This window comes from Lepidochelys kempii, chromosome 10 (assembly GCF_965140265.1).
Source record: "Lepidochelys kempii isolate rLepKem1 chromosome 10, rLepKem1.hap2, whole genome shotgun sequence".
Taxonomy (NCBI): domain Eukaryota; kingdom Metazoa; phylum Chordata; order Testudines; family Cheloniidae; genus Lepidochelys; species Lepidochelys kempii.
Genome location: NC_133265.1, coordinates 15,815,450 through 15,833,842, shown reverse-complemented (window position 1 = coordinate 15,833,842; position 18,393 = coordinate 15,815,450). Strand labels below are relative to the sequence as shown.

The 18,393-nt window shown below is 44.5% G+C and overlaps 1 protein-coding gene and 1 long non-coding RNA gene across 4 annotated transcripts in view; one reads left to right on the top strand and one right to left on the bottom strand.

Annotated features, from left to right (window-relative positions):
- Positions 1-218: 218 nt before the first annotated feature.
- On the bottom strand, positions 219-17,077 carry LOC140918227 (uncharacterized). Its single transcript, XR_012161125.1, has 4 exons — positions 16,135-17,077; positions 15,338-15,414; positions 2,884-2,980; positions 219-2,515 (listed from the first exon to the last, which is right to left on the bottom strand). It is a non-coding gene; the product is annotated as an uncharacterized lncRNA (long non-coding RNA).
- LMTK2 (lemur tyrosine kinase 2) overlaps positions 16,446-18,393 on the top strand; it is an 89,457-nt gene continuing 87,509 nt past the window's right edge. For all 3 annotated transcript variants that reach the window (XR_012161124.1, XR_012161123.1, XM_073362133.1), the window contains exon 1: positions 16,446-16,718. Coding sequence is in view for 1 of the 3 variants with exons in the window: in XM_073362133.1 (XP_073218234.1) it covers positions 16,565-16,718 (154 nt within the window). In the remaining 2 variants the exon portion in view is untranslated. The remainder of the gene's footprint in view (positions 16,719-18,393) is intronic.

The window sequence follows — 18,393 nt, the reverse complement described above, 5'->3', positions numbered from 1 at the left end:
CGAGGGAGAGGCAGCACGTTCAGGGGAACAGGCAGAGCAGAGGTGAGCGAGGATAGGGGGGAGTGCAGGAAGTAATGGGGGGGGATAGAGGAATTGTTCCCCGCCCCAGCTCACCTCCACCGCCTCTCTCGAGCACGCTGCCGCTCCGCTTCCTCTCCCTCCCTCCCTCCCTCCTTCCCAGGCTTGCTGCGCGAAACAGCTGTTTCACACCTGGCAAGCTTGGGAGGGGAGGAGGGAGAAGCAGAGCAGATGCAGCGCGCCCAGGGGAGCAGGCAGAGCAGAGGTGAGCTGGGGGCGGCGGGGGGCACATTTCTAGGGGCGGTATGGCCGGCGCCGAAATGCCGCCCCTAGAAATGTGCCGCCCCAAGCACCTGCTTGTTTTGCTGGTGCCTAGAGCCAGCCCTGGTTCCTGGCCAATGGGAGCCGTGGGGGGTCGTGTATGCAGACTGTCAACATCAGCAGAATGTTTTGCGGCCTGCAGGTTGCCCACCACTGGTTTAAATGCTCTTACCTTTAACTCATAAAGCCCACCTAACAGTCCCCAAACAAGACTTGAGCTTCCAGCTGCTGCTTCTTTTGCTGTAAGGCCTCAGGCTTCTCAGCTGCCTGGAGAGCTCTGTCGTCTCTCCCTTGTTTGCTTAGTGTCTTTCCCAGTCCTCCCTGCCTGGAAAGCTTTATAGTCTTTCTCCTGTTTGTTCAGAGTCTCTCTGGGTGCATCTGTGCAGTGAGCAGTAGCAAGTCTCATAGCCTGGGTTAACAAAGTCAGGCTCGCACTATGGCACTGAAAATAGCTGTGTAAACATTGCTGCTTGGGTTGGAGCTCGGCTCTCTGCTCCAGGCTGAACCACATATACACAGCTATTTTTAGCACCATACCACAAGCCTGAGTCTGCAGACCCAGGCTCTGAGACTCACCACTGCTCGCTGTGTAGAACCACCCTGCCACATCTCCCTACCTGGAGAGTTTTTTGCAATCTTTCTCCTGCTTGTCCAGGGTCTCACCCAGGCTTCCCCACCTGGAAAACTTTTGCCTAGTTCAGCTCACTAAGGCTGTGTCTACACTGGAGACCTGACAGCGGCACAGCTGTACCGGTGCAGTTGCGCTGCTGTAAGATCTCTCACGTAGCCACTCTGTGCTGACAGGAGAGAGCTCTCCCAACGATATAATTAAATCACCTCCTCTGAGCGACGGTAGCTATGGTGGCAGGAGAAGCTCTCCTACCCACATAGCGCTGTGCACATTCCCACTTATGCCAGTGAAACTTATATCACTCAGGGATGCGTTTTTTTAAATCCCTGAGTGACGTAAATTGTAGTATAGACATGGCTTAAAAGCTTCCTTTCTTCTCTAGAGCTGTTCTTTTCTCCTCAGGAGCTTTTTTTTTTATTTTTTTATTTTCCCCAGCTAAGCTCTCCTAAGCCTTTTATTAGGCCCAGGTGCTCCTTTTTTAATTACCTGTCTTCCAGCTACTTAAGCAGTTCACTGTTTCCTGGTGGACCTGGTTTGGTTTATTCCCTTCAAGTAGGCTGGGCATCTGACTCCTTTAAAGGGCCAGCCCTGTGACGGGTATATGTGGGCATGCAAATACCATTGCAGTTCTGTTGTGGCAGGAAAAAAAAATTGCAGTGTGGTTGTGCTGAACTGTGTTAGGTCTAAATGTCAGGCGTGTGTGTGTCAGCACCCATTTGGACAAACATAATTATGTCTTCAGTGCTCATGATCTCTCTTTCTCATCATCATGGTATCAGAGCACATTAATTCATAAGAGTCTTCAAACATTTTGATTGCTCTGTGAACTGTTTCTGCCCCATTCAGAGAGTTAATTATTATTACTAAGAAGGACATGAAGAGGATATACATGAACAGAGGCCTTTTGATCCTGGATGATCTTTAGACTCTGAAGGCTGCTGTGGTGATGAAAGGGAACCATCGTTTGTTTGGGATTTTTTTTAAGTAACTAGTTAAAATTAATAAATAAACCTTTAAAATAAGACATTTTCTACCATTGTCAAGCTGTCTTTTAAAGGAGTCAGCAACTTGTCTCTAGAGAGTTGTTCATTGAGTAGGGCATTAGACTTTGCTCCTTGTTTTTTACATCTATACTAACAAATCCCTGTGGCTTTTTTTATTCTGTTTTAATTTTCTGCTGTCATTTGAGATATTACAGTGCCCTATTGATACCTTGCATAGATACATCTGTGTTATGCATTGATATTTAAATAATTCAGAGATGAATCCAAACAAAAATCCTGAATCCAAATGCTTCACATCTTTAAGGTTTTAAAAATCTGGGTCCAGATTGAATCTTGTGTCTTAACCCCATGCTATTAAAAAAACAAGCCTCCAGCCCCAAAAGGTATACACTCCCTGTTATACACTCCTTGGACATATCATCTTGTAGTCTGCTGTCCTCTTCATTCTGAGGTCAACTTCCTTCCACTTCCATGTAACCCCAGAGTTGGCAAATTTCCTTCTGGTCCTGCATAGTTTGCTGGCAATGCAGGAACTTGAATGCTATGGACAGCAACATTCAGCGGTGGGGGAGAAGGATAAACAAGATCCAAAGTCACCAGTAATTCAAGGCTTCACCCATCTCCCACAACACTTTTCCTCCCAAGTGCATTCCTTCCAATCTTGAATTCTTGATCTTTCCCCCAAGTGTGGCAGCTAAGCTCAGAGAGTTTGTGGGCAGCAAAATCATCTGTGTTGCTGCAACTCAGCCTGCTGCTCTCAACTTCTGACTCACTGTTCCCTCTGGGTCTCCTCTGAATTTGAGACCATTTTCCATGTGACAGCACAGTATATTCAGTGGGTCTAAGCCTGAATCCTTTATTCATACTAAACTCTCATTGAAATTTGGGGGGGTAGAAGGAGAGTCTTACGGTTAAGGCACTGGACTGGAACTCAGGTGATTTGGGCTCAATTTCTGGCTCAGTCTTGGGCAAGTCCCTTAGTGTTTTTGTGCTTCAGATTCCTCACCTGTAAAATGAAGATAATAATACTGTTACAAACCTTAATGTTTATAAAGTAAGTTGAGATCAGTGGATTGAAGGTGATATATAGAAATGGAAAATAGTCAGTCAGTGGGAGTTTCGATTGAGAAAGTACTGCTGGATAGGGCCCAGGTACAGCAATGTTTTTGTAAGAGACTTCTCATACTGTTGCTCTCTTTCAGACAGCCCAGACATTTGGATTATGATCTGTGTGTTTATTATAGACTTATATCTATAGCATTAGTTTGTTAGAATATCTGCAAATCATATTATACCCTCTTTTCAAAGTTTGCCTTCCTCTGTTGATTGGATTTGTGAGCTCTGTGGTCAAGAAACCCAAGTCCCAGGCACGGCTGCACTCACATGGACCTCCTTGCAGGATCACAGCTTGAGAGACTGTCTTTGCTGGAAGCTCACTTGGATACTTGCTTACACCAACATGAGATTAATGTATATAAAACTGGTTCCACGAACATTTAACATTACAATTCACCCATGTCAATTTGCAGCTAGATCTTTCTTTTTCCTGGAATGGTTAATTCTGCAATCTTTGGAGGATTCTGCTGAATCTAGGGTTGCCGCCCATCCAGTTTTCACCTGGACAGTCTGGTTTTCGGCTTCTGTGTCTAGGTGCCATTTGACAAGCCCTGATGTCCAGTTTTGTTTATTTCGGGGGGAGAAGAGGTGGAGCAGGGGTTGGGCCTTGGGGGGAAGAGGCAGAGAATGGGGCAGGGCCTTGAGGGAAGAAGTGGAGTAAGGCGGGGTCTTGGAGGGAAGAAGCAGAGCAGGGGGTGGGGCTTCGGGGGTCCAGTTACCAGCCCTTAGGAAGGTGGAAACACTACCTGAGTTTGTGTGCTCAAATAAAAATTCATAGGGCCTGATGCGGTCATGGTTATTCAGTTGAGCAGACCCAGTGGTCCAGTTCCTGAAAGGTACTGAGCACATGCTACAACCAGTACCTTCAGTGGGAGTATTGCTTGGGTAAGTACCAGAGGTGAAAGTAAGCCGGTCTGGTCCGGTCTGGCCTACTGGCAAGAGCCAGTATGCCGTGCCGGACCGGACCGGCTTCCCCAGTGGTGATTTAAAGGGCCCAGTGCTCCTGCCACTGCGGGGAGCCCTGGGCCCTTTAAATCACCTCCGGAGCTCTGGCAGTGGTGCTTGGGCGGTGCTTTAAAGGGCCCCGGGCTCCCTGCAGTGGCAGGAGTACCGGACCCTTTAAAGCACCCCTGAGTCCTCCCATCCGCCTCTGCAGCAGGGTGATTTAAAGGCCCCAGGTCTCCCAGCCAGAGCCCAAGGGCCTTTAAATTGCCTGTTCTGGTTGAGGCCACGCCTCTTCCTGTTGAGGCCACGCCCCCACTCAGGACTCCGGCGTACTGGTAAATCCTTTAAGTTACTTTCACCCCTGGTAAGTACTGAATAAAAAATTCATTGTCTGATCTATTGACTTTACTGGTTCTATTAGTGTGAGTTAGGTCTCAGGATCTGGCCTACAACATGGTAACAATTTCTTTGCATTCTTTTTAAAGCATTAGTTGGTCTACATTAGGGCTGTCAAGGGATTAAAAAAATTAATCGTGATTAATCGCATGATTAATTGTGCTGTTAATAATAGAAAACCACTTATTTAAATATTTTTGGATGTTTTCTACATTTTCAAATATATTGATTTCAGTTACAACACAGAATACGCGTACAGTGCTCACTTTATGTTTATTTTTGATTAAAAATATTTGCACTGTAAAAAACAAAAGAATAGTATTTTTCAATTCACCTACTACAAGTACTGTAGTGCAATCTGTTTATCATGAAACTTGAACTTACAAATGTAGAATTATGTACAAAAAAAAGGCATTAAAAATAAAACAATGTAAAACTTTAGAGCCTACAAGTCCACTCAGTCCTACTTCAGCCAATCACTCAGACAAATAAGTTTGATTGCAATTTGCAGGAGATAATGCTGCCTGCTTCTTATTTACAATGTCACCTGAAAGCGAGAGCAGGCGTTCGCATGGCACGGGTGTAGCCGGCATTGCAAGATATTTATATGCCAGATGTGCTAAAGATTCATATGTCCCTTCATGCTTCAAACACCCTGATGACGGATTCTGCTTGATAACGATCCAAAGCAGAGCAGACCGGCGCATGTTCATTTTCATCATCTGAGTCAGATGCCACCAGCAGAAGGTTAATTTTCCTTTTTGATGGTTCGGGTTCTGTAGTTTCCGCATCTGAGTGTTGGCCTTTTAAGACTTCTGAAAGCATGCTCCACACCTTGTCCCTCTCAGATTTTTGGATGGCACTTCAAATTCTTAAACCTTGGGTCGAGAGCTGTAGCTATTTTTAGAAATCTCACATTGGTACCTTTTTTGCGTTTTGTCAAATCTGCTGTGAAAGTGTTCTTAAAATGAACATGTGCTGGGTGATCATCTGAGACTGCAGTTACATGAAATATATGGCAGAATGCAGGTAAAACAGAACAGGAGACATGTAATTCTTTCCCTAGGAGTTCAGTCACAAATTTAATTAACACATTATTTTTTTAATGAGCATCATCAGCATGGAAACATGTCCTCTAGAACAGTGGTTGAAGCATGAAGGGGCATACGAATGTTTAACATATCTGGCACATAAATACCTTGCAATGCTGGCTACAAAAGTGCTATGCGGACGCCTTTTCTCACTTTCAGGTGACATTGTAAATAAGAAGCAGGCAGCAGTATCTCCTGTAAATGAAAACAACCTTGTTTGTCTTAGTGATGGGCTGAACAAAAAGTAGGACTGAGTGGACTTGTAGGCTCTAAAGTTTTACATTGTTTTGTTTTTGAGTGCAGTTGTGTAACAAAACAAATCTACATTTGTAAGTTACACTTTCATGATAAACAGATTGCACTACAGTACTTGTAGGAGGTGAATTGAAAAATACCATTTATTTTGTTTATCATCTTTACAGTGCAAATATTTGTAATAAAAATAATATAAAGTAAGCACTGTACACTTTGTATTCTGTGTTGTAATAGGAATCAATATATTTGAAAATGTAGAAAAACATCCAAAATATTTAATAAATTTCAATTGGTATTCTATTGTTTCATAGTGCGATTAATTGCGATTAATTTTTTTTTTAGTTAATTGTGTGAGTTAAGTGTGATTAATCGACAGCCCTAGTCTATATACATATCTATTTAAACAAACATTGTAGTAGATGCTCATTTGATTAACTAGTTTCTTACTATATGTAGTGCTCCTGCCATACTGTGTCTGGACTAGAATGTTCTAACTTTGCACAGAGTTCAAGTATAATATTTCCTAAAAACAAATGGAAGGGGGAAGCAAAAACCTTATAATACAGTACAGACATGAAAGTTATGCAACAGGGAGCAAAGACCAAGCCTCTGCGATTGTGTTGACTGAACACCTCCTGCAAGGTCATGAGAGCCCTTGGTTAAATCAGTGGGAGTTGATGATACTCAGTACCTTGTCATATTGAGGCGATAGGGATATAATATTTTATCTGGGCCAATAGAGATGTATTATATTAATTTTCACAGGCATTTCTGAAACAGATACAAATCCAAATCAGAAACTGCATTAGTCAAGAAGATAATAAATACTTAAAGAAATATGCCAATGGCTTCAGGACTATTATTTAGCTTATTTTAAAATTACTGGGCACTTCTAGATTCTGCAGACTCAATTTTCAACCAGCATCCAAAAATGTGTGTGCACAATTTTCAGGAGCACCTGTTTGTGTAACCCTTTTGCCTAATAGAGAGATATCTCTTTAAGAGACCCATGCGGGGAAGTAGGAGTTAACTGTGTCTGGGTCATTGGTTTTTTTTTTTTTTTTTAAACTTTGAATATGTTTAATATGGAAAACCACAGAAGATGGTTTTGTTACAGCTGCACATTTTTCACGGAACATAGATGCAATGACACGTTGGCACCTGGATCACCGCAGCACAGCCAGGAAGCTGTTCACTTGTACTGTACATTCACAATAACGGGCAGCAAGCAGCGCTTGGAATCCAAAAAGAAACTGCACTGTTCTTCCAGCTGAACGATGGAGACAGATGGTTGCTAGGCAGATTAAGCACTCCACATCCAGAAGCTTCTGGAATTGGGTGTGGTAGTTTTGGGTATGCTCCAATAAGTTCCCTGTTGTTAGGGTCAGACTTCATGAGGGCAAGCAGTCAGGGCAGCTGCTTTGCAGAAGGCCATGTGTTCTGTGTGAGTTGGGAGAAGCTAAGCCCAGGAGCAGAAAGCAGGCTATTATCCCTCACTCTGAAGCATTTTGCTGCAAACCCTCTAACAGAAGCCTGGGCAATGCTAATTACAGCAAGGGGAAATTGGGAGAGAAAAATAACTTCTATTTTAATTGTATGCTTTGAATGTTGTTTTGATTTTAGCCAAACTGTTCCAGTTAAATTGTCTCAACTAGTCTGATTCACCAACTTTTCTTTAAATGTAGTAATGGGGAAAGAGTCATTTATATTTTGGTATTCTCAATTTTATATTTTCTTGTAACAGGGTTTTCTTTAAATCTATACACGTAACTGAGGAAGCACTGGGAGGGAGGCAGAGGAACGGGGACATGGAGGGGAGGGGGATAGGGGAGCTTGGCTGCCGGTGGAGTTGGCGCCTATGGCGGGCCACAGGAAATAACTCCGCCATGTGTTTGAGACCCCTGGTTTTGAAGCTACTCTTCCATAGCCAATTTTTTGGGGATCCATTAAACCACATTTTGTATTCTCATGCTGGCTCTGCAAAGCGGTTAACTATGAAACCCTATCCCCAGAGCTGTAAAAACACCATCAAGCTACTCTGAAGCCAAATAAATGCAAGTTGTTGTTAAACAAAGTCAGCCATGTTAACTTCAGCTGCATTTAAAATCAATGGGGAAACAATTAGTTTGTTACACTGGAAAAGACAAAAATAAGTGGAAAAATATGTTGTTCGCAAACAATAGAGACAAAAAACCCTGCACTGGACAGTCTATTTTTATGGGGGGAAATCCCCATCATCATTCAAGATAATGCAAAATAAATGAAAAGTCTAAAAGTTAAAATAGTGATCTAGGAATAAGGAGATCCAGGGGCCACTTCCAGTTATGCCACTGATTCTCTGTGTTCTGCAGTTACTAATCTTTCTGAGCCTGATTCTCAGTTACTCTATGGACTCTTTATGCCACTCTGGCAACATAAAAGGGCCTTCAAGTGGGGAAAAAACAACATCCTGAGTATGTGTCCTACCTAGCTGGGGCAGAGCTGACACTTCTTCCAGCCCAGCTGCTCCAATTTATACAGGGTCTAAAAAGCCCTTGCCTAGCCTCTCCATCCTGCCTCATGTATAGAAATGGAGCAACTGAGAATCAGGCTCTCTGTTTCCTCAGCTGTAAAATAGGAATGATAATACTTATGTACATATCAGTGGGGTCATGAGGCTTAATTAGCAAATGTTTGTAAAGCACTCTGAGGTCCTCAGATGGAGGGTATTGCAGAAGTGGAAAATATTTACTCAAGTAAAACAAAATACATTAATCAAATCAATAATAAATAGTGCTTTGCACTTCTATAGCAAGGTGTAATGCAAATATCTCAGATTGCTTCAGAGATATTAATTAATTTAGTCTCACAATAGCCCCATGGTGCAAGGAAGTATTATGCCCAATTTACAGATAGAGAAACAGAGGCACAGAGAGCTTAAGTGACTTGCTTACAATCACATCGTTCATCTCAAGGAGAGCTGGTAAAATAACCCAGCACTCATGACTCCCAGTTCTCTGCTCTAGCTGCTAGACAACACTCCTTCCAAATGAATAAAATTATCAGAAGCATTTAAGAAAATCTGCCAGAAATAAAACACTACACATCCCTCAGTTGATCCAATTATCTCTCTCTAAAAAAAGTTTTTTAACACCTCCCACACATAACAGCAATTTGGCAACGTTAACAGTGCATAATCAAGAAACAGGAGGCTGTGCTATTGGGTAATGTATATCCCATTCTGTGTATGAGATTTTTTACTTCATTTTAATAAATATAAATGTTTGGAAATGTTTAATTTTTAAGTGTCTACTGGACTATTTGTCATAATACTACTCATTGTATTAGCCTAATATAGTTGCTACAAATGTCTCACTGCAGAAACATCTGTAGGTAGATTGTACAATTCCTGGTGATGAGGGTAGATTTTTGCATCTTTGTCGCTCTGATAGTTATTTTTCTGAAGGTGAAGAGCAACATGGGCAAGTAGTTAAAGCATGGGACTGGGAGTTAGATTTTCTGTATTCTACTCCAGGCTTTACTGACTTACTGTGTACTTTATTATCACTCACAGTACCTTATTGTATCACAATTAGAAAATGGCATTGGGAAACTTTGCACTCTGACTAGTACCTCTGGTGATATCCGAGCATAACACCCAGAATATTGTTGTAACTTGGCGTCTTATTGGTTTAAAGGCCTGATGTTCAGTTATGATAAGTGGATTGTGAAATAAATGTATCTGCTGTATCTAAGAAACACTAACTGCTTGTTGTCTCACTGCTGAAATGAGAACACCCTTATATTGTAAACTTATGAAATGGCTACAGATGTATCTATAATCCTATTGTATGTAGACACCTTGATACTACGGTGATTGGCACATTAGACAGGCCTACACAGATATGTAGTAGATGGGGTCTTTTATCACATCTGCAATGATAGTGCTGTAGTCTGGATTAGAATCATAGAATCATAGAATATCAGGGTTGGAAGGCACCTCAGGAGGTCATCTAGTCCAACCCCCTGCTCAAAGCAGGACTAATCCCCAACTAAATCATCCCAGCCAGGGCTTTGTCAAGTCTGACCTTAAAAACTTCTAAGGAAGGAGATTCCACCACTCCCTAGGTAACACATTCCAGTGTTTCACCACCCTCCTAGTGAAAAAGTTTTTCCTAATATCCAACCTAAACCTCCCCCACTGCAACTTGAGACCATTACTCCTTGTTCTGTCATCTGCTACCACCGAGAACAGTCTAGAGCCATCCTCTTTGGAACCCCCTTTCAGGTAGTTGAAAGCAGCTATCCAATCCCCCCTCATTCTTCTCTTCCGCAGACTAAACAATCCCAGTTCCCTCAGCCTCTCCTCATAACTCATGTGTTCCAGTCCCCTAATCATTTTTGTTGCCCTCCGCTGGACTCTTTCCAATTTTTCCACATCCTTCTTGTAGTGTGGGGCCCAAAACTGGACACAGTACTCCAGATGAGACCTCACCAATGTCGAAGAGAGGGGAACGATCACGTCCCCCGATCTGCTGGGCAATGCCCCTACATATACATCCCAAAATGCCATTGGCCTTCTTGGCAACAAGGGCACACTGTTGACTCATATCCAGCTTCTCGTCCACTGTAACCCCTAGGTCCTTTTCTGCAGAACTGCTGCCGAGCCATTCGGTCCCTAGAATGTAGCAGTGCATGGGATTCTTCCGTCCTAAGTGCAGGACTCTGCACTTGTCCTTGTGGAACCTCATCAGATTTCTTTTGGCCCAATCCTCTAATTTGTCTAGGGCCCTCTGTATCCTATCCTATAATGATATCCTATTCTATAATGATAGAAAATGTGGACCCAATGTGAGATAGAGGGAGCCAGAAGGGGCCCAATACAAATATCCTTGTGACACAAGAACCCCTCAATGCTGCTATGTACATTCTGGTAACCAAAGAATGTTATGTGAAGTCATAAATGAAAGGCAGGGTCACTCTGGTCAGTAATATCATTGTCAAATGTATGTACAGATACTGTAAGAAGTTACATATCTATACTGAAAACATTTTAAAGTCTGTGTGAAGGCAGGGTTGACAAACCGGTTTTCAGTCAGACAAAAGATGTTTATTCAAGTGTCTGTTTGGCAGCATGTAAATTAAGCATTGTAAGATAACACAATAGATGGACATTCACATTCAAAGTCAACAGGGAAGAGCACACAGCTAAAACAAGCAATGGTTGGGTTATATTGTCTCTGAGTACATATAATTAACTTTGGAGATATAAGGAGAAGGCAAAAAGGATATCCCCTTATCCTGCACCTAGGAAGTAAACTGGCAGTGTGTTTATATTAATCAAAATGGGATCACAATCAGCTTTGGCTGAAGATGCTGCAGAAGGCTGCGGGTGAGATAAACTTATTTAGACAGGAGGTTAACCTGTTAAGTTTAGTCTCTAGAAAGCATGTTATGATTTTGTTTTTTTATACGTAATCTTTTGTTTACATTATCCTTACACACTATTTCTTGAATCTTTGGTAATAAACTTATCCTTGTTTTCACTATAAATATATCTAAGTGCTGTGATATTAAACAAAGTGCTGATCCTGAGTTGAATCATACAAGCTGGTATGTACACTGTTCCCTTGGGGACAGGAGACCTGCTTTTTCTGTGAGTGTTCAGTGCATCTGAGGTTGGACACTACAGGGGAACACTTATAAGGCACTTGGGGAGTAAGAGAAAAATCAGGGCCAGATATTTTAGGGTGAAAGGAACTGCTTATCCACCTAGTTCCTCTCCTTCCTAAGGTTAAGAATGACTAGTTTTCAAAAGTTATGTCTGTGCTGTACATAGCCTTGTAACTACTATAATTTTGTTTTCTGTGTACAGCACTGTGATAAGTCCCACTTATTGAGTGTGTTACCCACTGTAAACTTTCTCCACAGAGACTACAATGGTAAACTAATAATGAAAAAATCAGGTGTTCTGGCGCATCACACCTCAACCCTCTGAAACATGCCTTCTACATTACTGTCCTTTGGTCATTCTCCTGTTCCTCCCTCAAGTCATGTCTCTGGGCAGAGTTCCTTATGTCCACTGGCTCCCTGATGCCTTTTGAGGAGCAGTGGGCACTCTCTGCTCAGGGTCCCCCTCTGGATCCCTGATTTTTATTTGTTGCTCCCTGAAATTATATGATGCCTGGGTCTGGTGGCTCCTCCCTTTAAGATGAAGGAGGGAGGGGCTCCTGCCTATCCCCAGTGCTTCAGTAGGTGCACTATGATGGGGTGTCTACCGCACACAAGGCCTGACTAGGCAAAAAAAGGCCAATTAACTCTGTGATAGGCTGAACCTGGAGAAGAGTCAGGGCTGATAAGTCCTAATGGCTGATGAAACCCAGGTGGGGGAGGAGCTGGGCTAGGCATAAAGAGAGGAAGTTGGTGGTAAGGGGGAGGAATGGGTCTCTTTAGAGAGGATAGGTGTTGGTAAGAGAAAAGGAGGAGTCCTAGGGGAACAAACCCTGGGATCCTGCCTGGGAATATAGACTTTGGCAAGAACACGAGAGAGTGTGAAGTAGCCATGCGGAGCAGAGGAGGCTCCAGTGGTAACCTGGGGTAGGGTGGACAGGTATTTGGTGTTTGACCATAAAGTCTGGTCAAAAAGGGGACCTGACAGTGTCCAGTTAGATCTACTGACTGGACACCGAAAGTCAGTTACTGTGGGTGGGGGAGGCACTTGGTCATCATCTGCACCATTCCCTACTCAGATGGGGCTGTCTCTTACTTGCATCGGGCGGCTGCAGCTCCTAGCCCTAGCTCTGCAAGTGAGTCCCTCCTGACCTGGGGAGAGGTGGGGTAGGAGGAGTGTCTTTGGGGAAGAGGTGGGGCAGGTGTGAGGCTTTGGGGGGGAAGAAATGGATGTGACACTGTACCTCCAAGCAGCACCCTGGAACCTCCATATTCACCACTGTCATATAATTATGATATGGTTTGTACAAAATATGCCTTGTGAGTAGGATGACCAGATAGCAAATGTGAAAAATCATGACTGGGGTGGGGGGTAATAGGTTCCTATATAAGAAAAAGCCCCGAATATCAGGACTGTCCCTATAAAATCGGGTCGTCTGATCACCTACGTACTCGTGAGGTATCATTTTCAAAGTCTTGAACTGTTGAACATATGTGCTATCATTGTTTGTGAAGTTATGAAGTTTTACTATGTGTGTGTGTTATTGAAATATGTTGTGAGTTTGGGAACACCCACAACCAGCCTTTAAGGCACAACAATGGAGTAGCCAGAGGTGCTGATGGCCCATTAAAGGGAAGCCACACTCCCAACAACTATCCCAGGAACTGTATACAATGGAGACTTCTCAGAGAGAGTATATATACAATGGAGGCTGCTTGATCCACATCATAGCAAAATATCTTTCCAGCAAGCTGGAAGAAACTATAAAAGAAGGGGAGTGACATCATGACTTGGCCTCACTCCCCCCACAACTCAACACCTGGAAATAGGTCTGCGGGACAAAGATTTTGAACTGGGGAGGTGGTCCTGTGATGGAGGAGAGTTCCAGCCTGTATGTGACCTGTTTGTACTATTGATCAGGGTTAGACACCGCTTGACCCAAATCCTGTTTAGTTTATAAAACTAAGACTATGAATCTGTTTTATTTCTTAGGTAATCAACTTTGATCTCTATGCTCACTACTTATGATCACTTAAAAATCTATCTTTCTGTAGTTAATAAATCTGTTTTGTATAAACAGTCTGTTTTGGTTGAAGTGCTTGGGAAATCTCAGCTCTGTGTACAAAGGCTAGTGTATGTCCTTTCCACGTTGAGGGAGGGGTGGATTGGGTAATGAACTTACACTGGTCAGGCTTCTGACCAAATCAAGATGGTATATTCCGAGGGTGCAAGGCTGAGGAGCTAGGGGAATTGGCTGGAACCTCTCTATTGTTGGTTCATGAGTGGCTGGGAGAAGCATTCATGTAACTCAGTTGGGTGTGTTCCTGCCTGTGGATATCTGTGTACGTGCAGTACCTGCCAGAGGTTTGTAGCTTGTCACAGCATCACAGTGTGAGAGGGATACCCCAGGTTGGTGGGACAGAGGTCTCAGCAGTCCCACAGTTCAGGTCACACCCCAGGAAAAGGTGGAGTGGGGGAGGTTCCATATCTCCTGCTGGAGTGTCCGGTTTTTAAATATTACAAAGTTGGCAACCCTAACCTGAGGGGGCAGGAAAGGGTGCAGAAGACAGAGGAGAGAATGTAGGAAAGAGCCCAGGGAAACAGTGACAGGGTCTGAAATTGGGTAGACTGTGGTTGCTGGGGCACAGGATTCCTGGGCTGGGATCTGGAGTAGATGGTGGGCCTGGATTCCCCTACTAGCCACTGGGAAAGTGGTACAGTCTGGGCAGTGAATTGGAAGACTGGCTGAGACAGTTAGGGACTGTGATACCCTGGAAGGGGAATACTATAGTGACCTGGCGGGAAGGCCAAGCCACGAAGAGGGAGCACACTGTCATAAGGAGGGAGTAACCGGACCTCAGAGAGAGAGACCACAGGGTGAGCAACTGAAGGAGGGGGCATCAGACTGGTCAAAAGCTAAGCTCCAATGAGTCACATGGAGGTGTCCCTGAAGTGAGTAATGCACGCTGTCACATCCACCTTAATATTTATAGTCTGTGTGAAGGAGCAGCTGCAATTTTCTGAGGCAGAGTTAATGTAGTATATTACAATTGAGACACATGGTCTAGTCTCTCTCATGGAAAGCTTACTTTTTGTTTTGTTTTCCCTCCGTCTAAAATAAGTTATTCAGATTGAAGCTATATGGTTCTTATTTGTACATGGAAAAAAGGTAATATTATTCCACAAACACATTCATTTTAGGGCTAACTTGTGCCCTCCAATTTCTGAGATGTGCACTGATAGTCAAATAAAGGAAGCTCTGGAATGGTCTAATGCTGGTTTTTAAGAACTCACAACAGACAGTATGGAGCTTTAACAATACAGTAAATGTATTCTAAAATCAAAATTAAGATTTTTTTTTCTGCGTAGTACTGTGCAAGCAAAATATTTCTGAGAAAAAGGAAAAACTAATTAGAACACCTTAAGAATATGGGTCAGTTGGTAATAAAATTGATGCCATCAAGCCAGTGATAGGATATTTAAAGGAGACACAGAGTAGCTGGAGTTGAAGTGGATCCTCTTTTGTGGGGCAAAATGACCTTAGAAAAAAATTGCTTTAAGACATCGGAAGGATTTGGGTTTGTGTGTTGTCCCGGACATAATGTCATAATTTCCATTTAGTTCATATAACTTCGAAGTCTTACCTGTGCAGTTAATGAATATATCTTTAGACAATTTGTGTTCTGAAAGCCATTATCTAATCTTGATGTAATTAGCCTTTTCTGCTGAATTATTGGGAAACTGGAAATCTAATTTGCATATGTCTCAAATTTTCCTCATTATATATTAGCACCTCATTGATTAGGATTAAAACACCCATTTATTCCATTTAATACTGCCACCTTGCTTTTACTTATTGTAATTTTTAAAATTCAGAAGAATTCTGAACCTAAAACATAAGAACCTGTACCTTATTTCTACATCATCTGGTGTTTCTCATTTTCATGTAGAGTGTCCTTTATCGAGATCATGTTCTGCATTGGAAATCTACATGGAGACGATATTAAGGTGTGTGTGCCCATTTGTGACTGTCCTTGTTGTCACGCTGCTTTCCCTGTGAACTAGTCCTTCCAAGGGTACAAATAATCCAAGTTTAGGGGGCACTGATAGGGTGGAGGTATATGTGTATTATTGTCCCATTCTCGAGCTGAGAGGCTGGTCAAAGTTTGGGGCTCTGGGGGTGTTCCAGTTGGGAATAGAAATAGGCATTTCTTTGCAGTTTTGTTTAGCTACGAAGAAGGTACACACAGTGCACGGGGCATTTGACCCGGGGAAGCCAGAAGGGTTTAAACTACGTCCAGGTCTAGGCCAGGCCCAGGTGCCATCTCAGGCGCATGCTGACCTGAGTGGGGACGCAGACACAGGCAAGGTGTGACGAGAGGGACCACACCACTGCTCGTGACAGGAGGAGAACCGTGGCTCCAGCCTTGGCGTCTCAGGGGATGGACCCATGACAACAGGGGTTCCTAGCCACCAGCTGGGACCTGTTGGTGGCACGTGCTAGGGAGCTGCGGCCAGAGGAGACAGTGGGGCCCGGCATCCCCCGCTACAGTGAGGGGTCAGGTCCTGGGGTTCCCCAGCGGGTACTGCTCTCCCCCTCCCTGCAGGGGGCGCTGCTCTCACTTCCCCTTCCTCCTTCCAGGGGGCGCTACTATCCCGCCTCCTCCCACCTATCTTCTTTTCGCACCCGCTTCCTTTTACTCCCACCTCCTGAGTCTGCGGTGCGGTCGTCTCGAGTTAGCTCCGCCCCTTTGTAACTCACTCGCCAAATCCGAAACGCACACTGATTGGTAGACCTGCTTGTCAATCCCGCGTTCGCCCCACCTCACTTCCCTGCTCGGGGCGGGTTGGGCGGCCAAGCAGGGTTTAATCTTCCGGGGCGCGAAGATTGGTGTATAGGAATGTCAATCGTCGATTAGCTCCACCCCTCACAGTCAGGTAGCACGGAAGATGGCGGCGGCTGCGGCTGCGGAGGCCGGTTGGGTTCTGTGAGGGGGAAGGGGGATTGCGGGGTCCGATGCCGGAGGCCGCCGGGCCGTGGCGGAGGGGGGAAGCGGCCGCTGGGGGCGCTCGCCAGAGACCCTGAGAGCCAAGTCCCCGTGTCCGGCGTTGAACGTTGGGGCCTGGAGCGGGCGAGATGCGGTGGCGGCTCTGCGGCGGGAGCGGGCAGCGGCGGGGGGCGCTGCTGCCCCTCGGACCCGGGCTCGGGCTCGGGCTCAGGCTTTTTTTCCTCTTGCTGCTGCTGCTGCTGGAAGACGGCGAGGCGGCTCCGCTTCCGCAAACAGGTGCAGGTGAGAAAGGGGTCGGAAGCACCTCGCGTAAGGGGGTCCGGAGCCAGGGGAGCAGGGCGCGGTGGGATGAGGGGCGAGACAGGTGGGGGGAGAAGGGGGGACCTGCTGTGCGGGGGGGCTGGGGATGAGAGATCTGCTCTGGATGTGTGTGAGGGGGGAGAGATTTGGTGTGCAAGGGGGTCAGAGGGGTTACGGGGATGGGGGGGAGGAGAGACCTGCTGTGCGCGGGGACTGGGGCGGACTGTGGGGGCGGAGAGACCCGTTGTGTGATGAGGTTATGGGAGGAAGGAGGAGGAGGGAGACGTGCTGTGTGAGGGGGCTGTGATGTGTAGTGGTTTGAGGGGGTTGGTCGGGAGCGATGAGGCAGATCTGGAAGGGAGTAAACTGGGAGGAGCGGTAAGGAGGGGAGTAAGACACCCACCGTAATCCTTGCCCAGGTGTTCATTGTGATTTGGGGAGGACAGGAAGGCTGCAGTCTTGGGGGCTAGGTGATCCATGGTGGGGGTGGGAAAGCAGGATCAAGTGTATCCAGTAAATTCTCCCAATATAATTTTGGTAACATTTGTGCTATTTGGAGTCAGGGAGGAGCTGCTCCCCTTCCTTGTTCCACCTACAGGGTGTCACATTTAGCTAGGTGTGTTGTTATGGTATGTGCTAAGGGTTTTACCTTCTCTGAAGCATCAGGTATTGGCTATTGACCGACTCAGAATCCTAGATTAGATGGTCCGGTGTTCTGATCCAGTTGCACAAATCATGTGCTTGTTTCATTATTAAATGTTGTCTTACTATTTATCTAAGTCTCTGGAGCTGTTGAATTTTGTGGTTTCAGAGTAGCAGCCGTGTTAGTGCGTATCCGCAAAAAGAACAGGAGTACTTGTGGCACCTTATCTATTTACACAGTTTTAAGTTCTTTGTATGGCTTCTACCTCTGTTGCCCACAGCTATGAGACCTTTGTGTGATTCTCTCTTTTTTTCTAATTTTGGGAATGAATCACTGAGACTAACAGGCAGAGAGGGTGGAGGCGCCCTAGTACAGATGTTGCTTACCCTGTTTCTGGCCAGATTGCTGTAATTTTTTTACTTGCTGCTTGTAGTTTACCTTTGCCTGTCACACTTGTTTGCTGGCTGTCAGCCTCCATTGGGTTTTCCTCCTATTTTCCTGTACGCCAATTTAAAATATGGTTTGGAGGAAAAAACCACTCTGTGTTGGTAGTATAATTTGGTTTTAAAAATCTTTCTAGTGGTGATGGGAATGATGTAGCTTATTTATTTATTTTATTATATTAGGGGCTAGAAGCCCTAAGTGAGCCCGGGACCCCACTTTGCTAGGCACTGTACAAAAGCATAGTAAAAATGGTCCCTGCCCCAAAGAGCTTTCAGTTGAAATAGACAATATGGTCAAAGTGTGGGAGAAAGAGATTGGCATCTGATGGACAGAGATTATATGCTTTGTCCAAGGTCCCACAAGAATTCTGTAGCAAAACTGGGGACTGAACTCAGTTCCCCTCTATTTTAGGCCAGAGCCATAACCAAAAAACCACCCTTTCTCCTGAATTTTCTTCTGAGTAAGTAATTCTAAATTGTTTATAAAGCACTTTTTTAGTTTATGTAAAGATGAATATTTGAAGAGGAGAAATTGGTAAATGTATATGCTGCTTAAGAACAGAATGGCAGT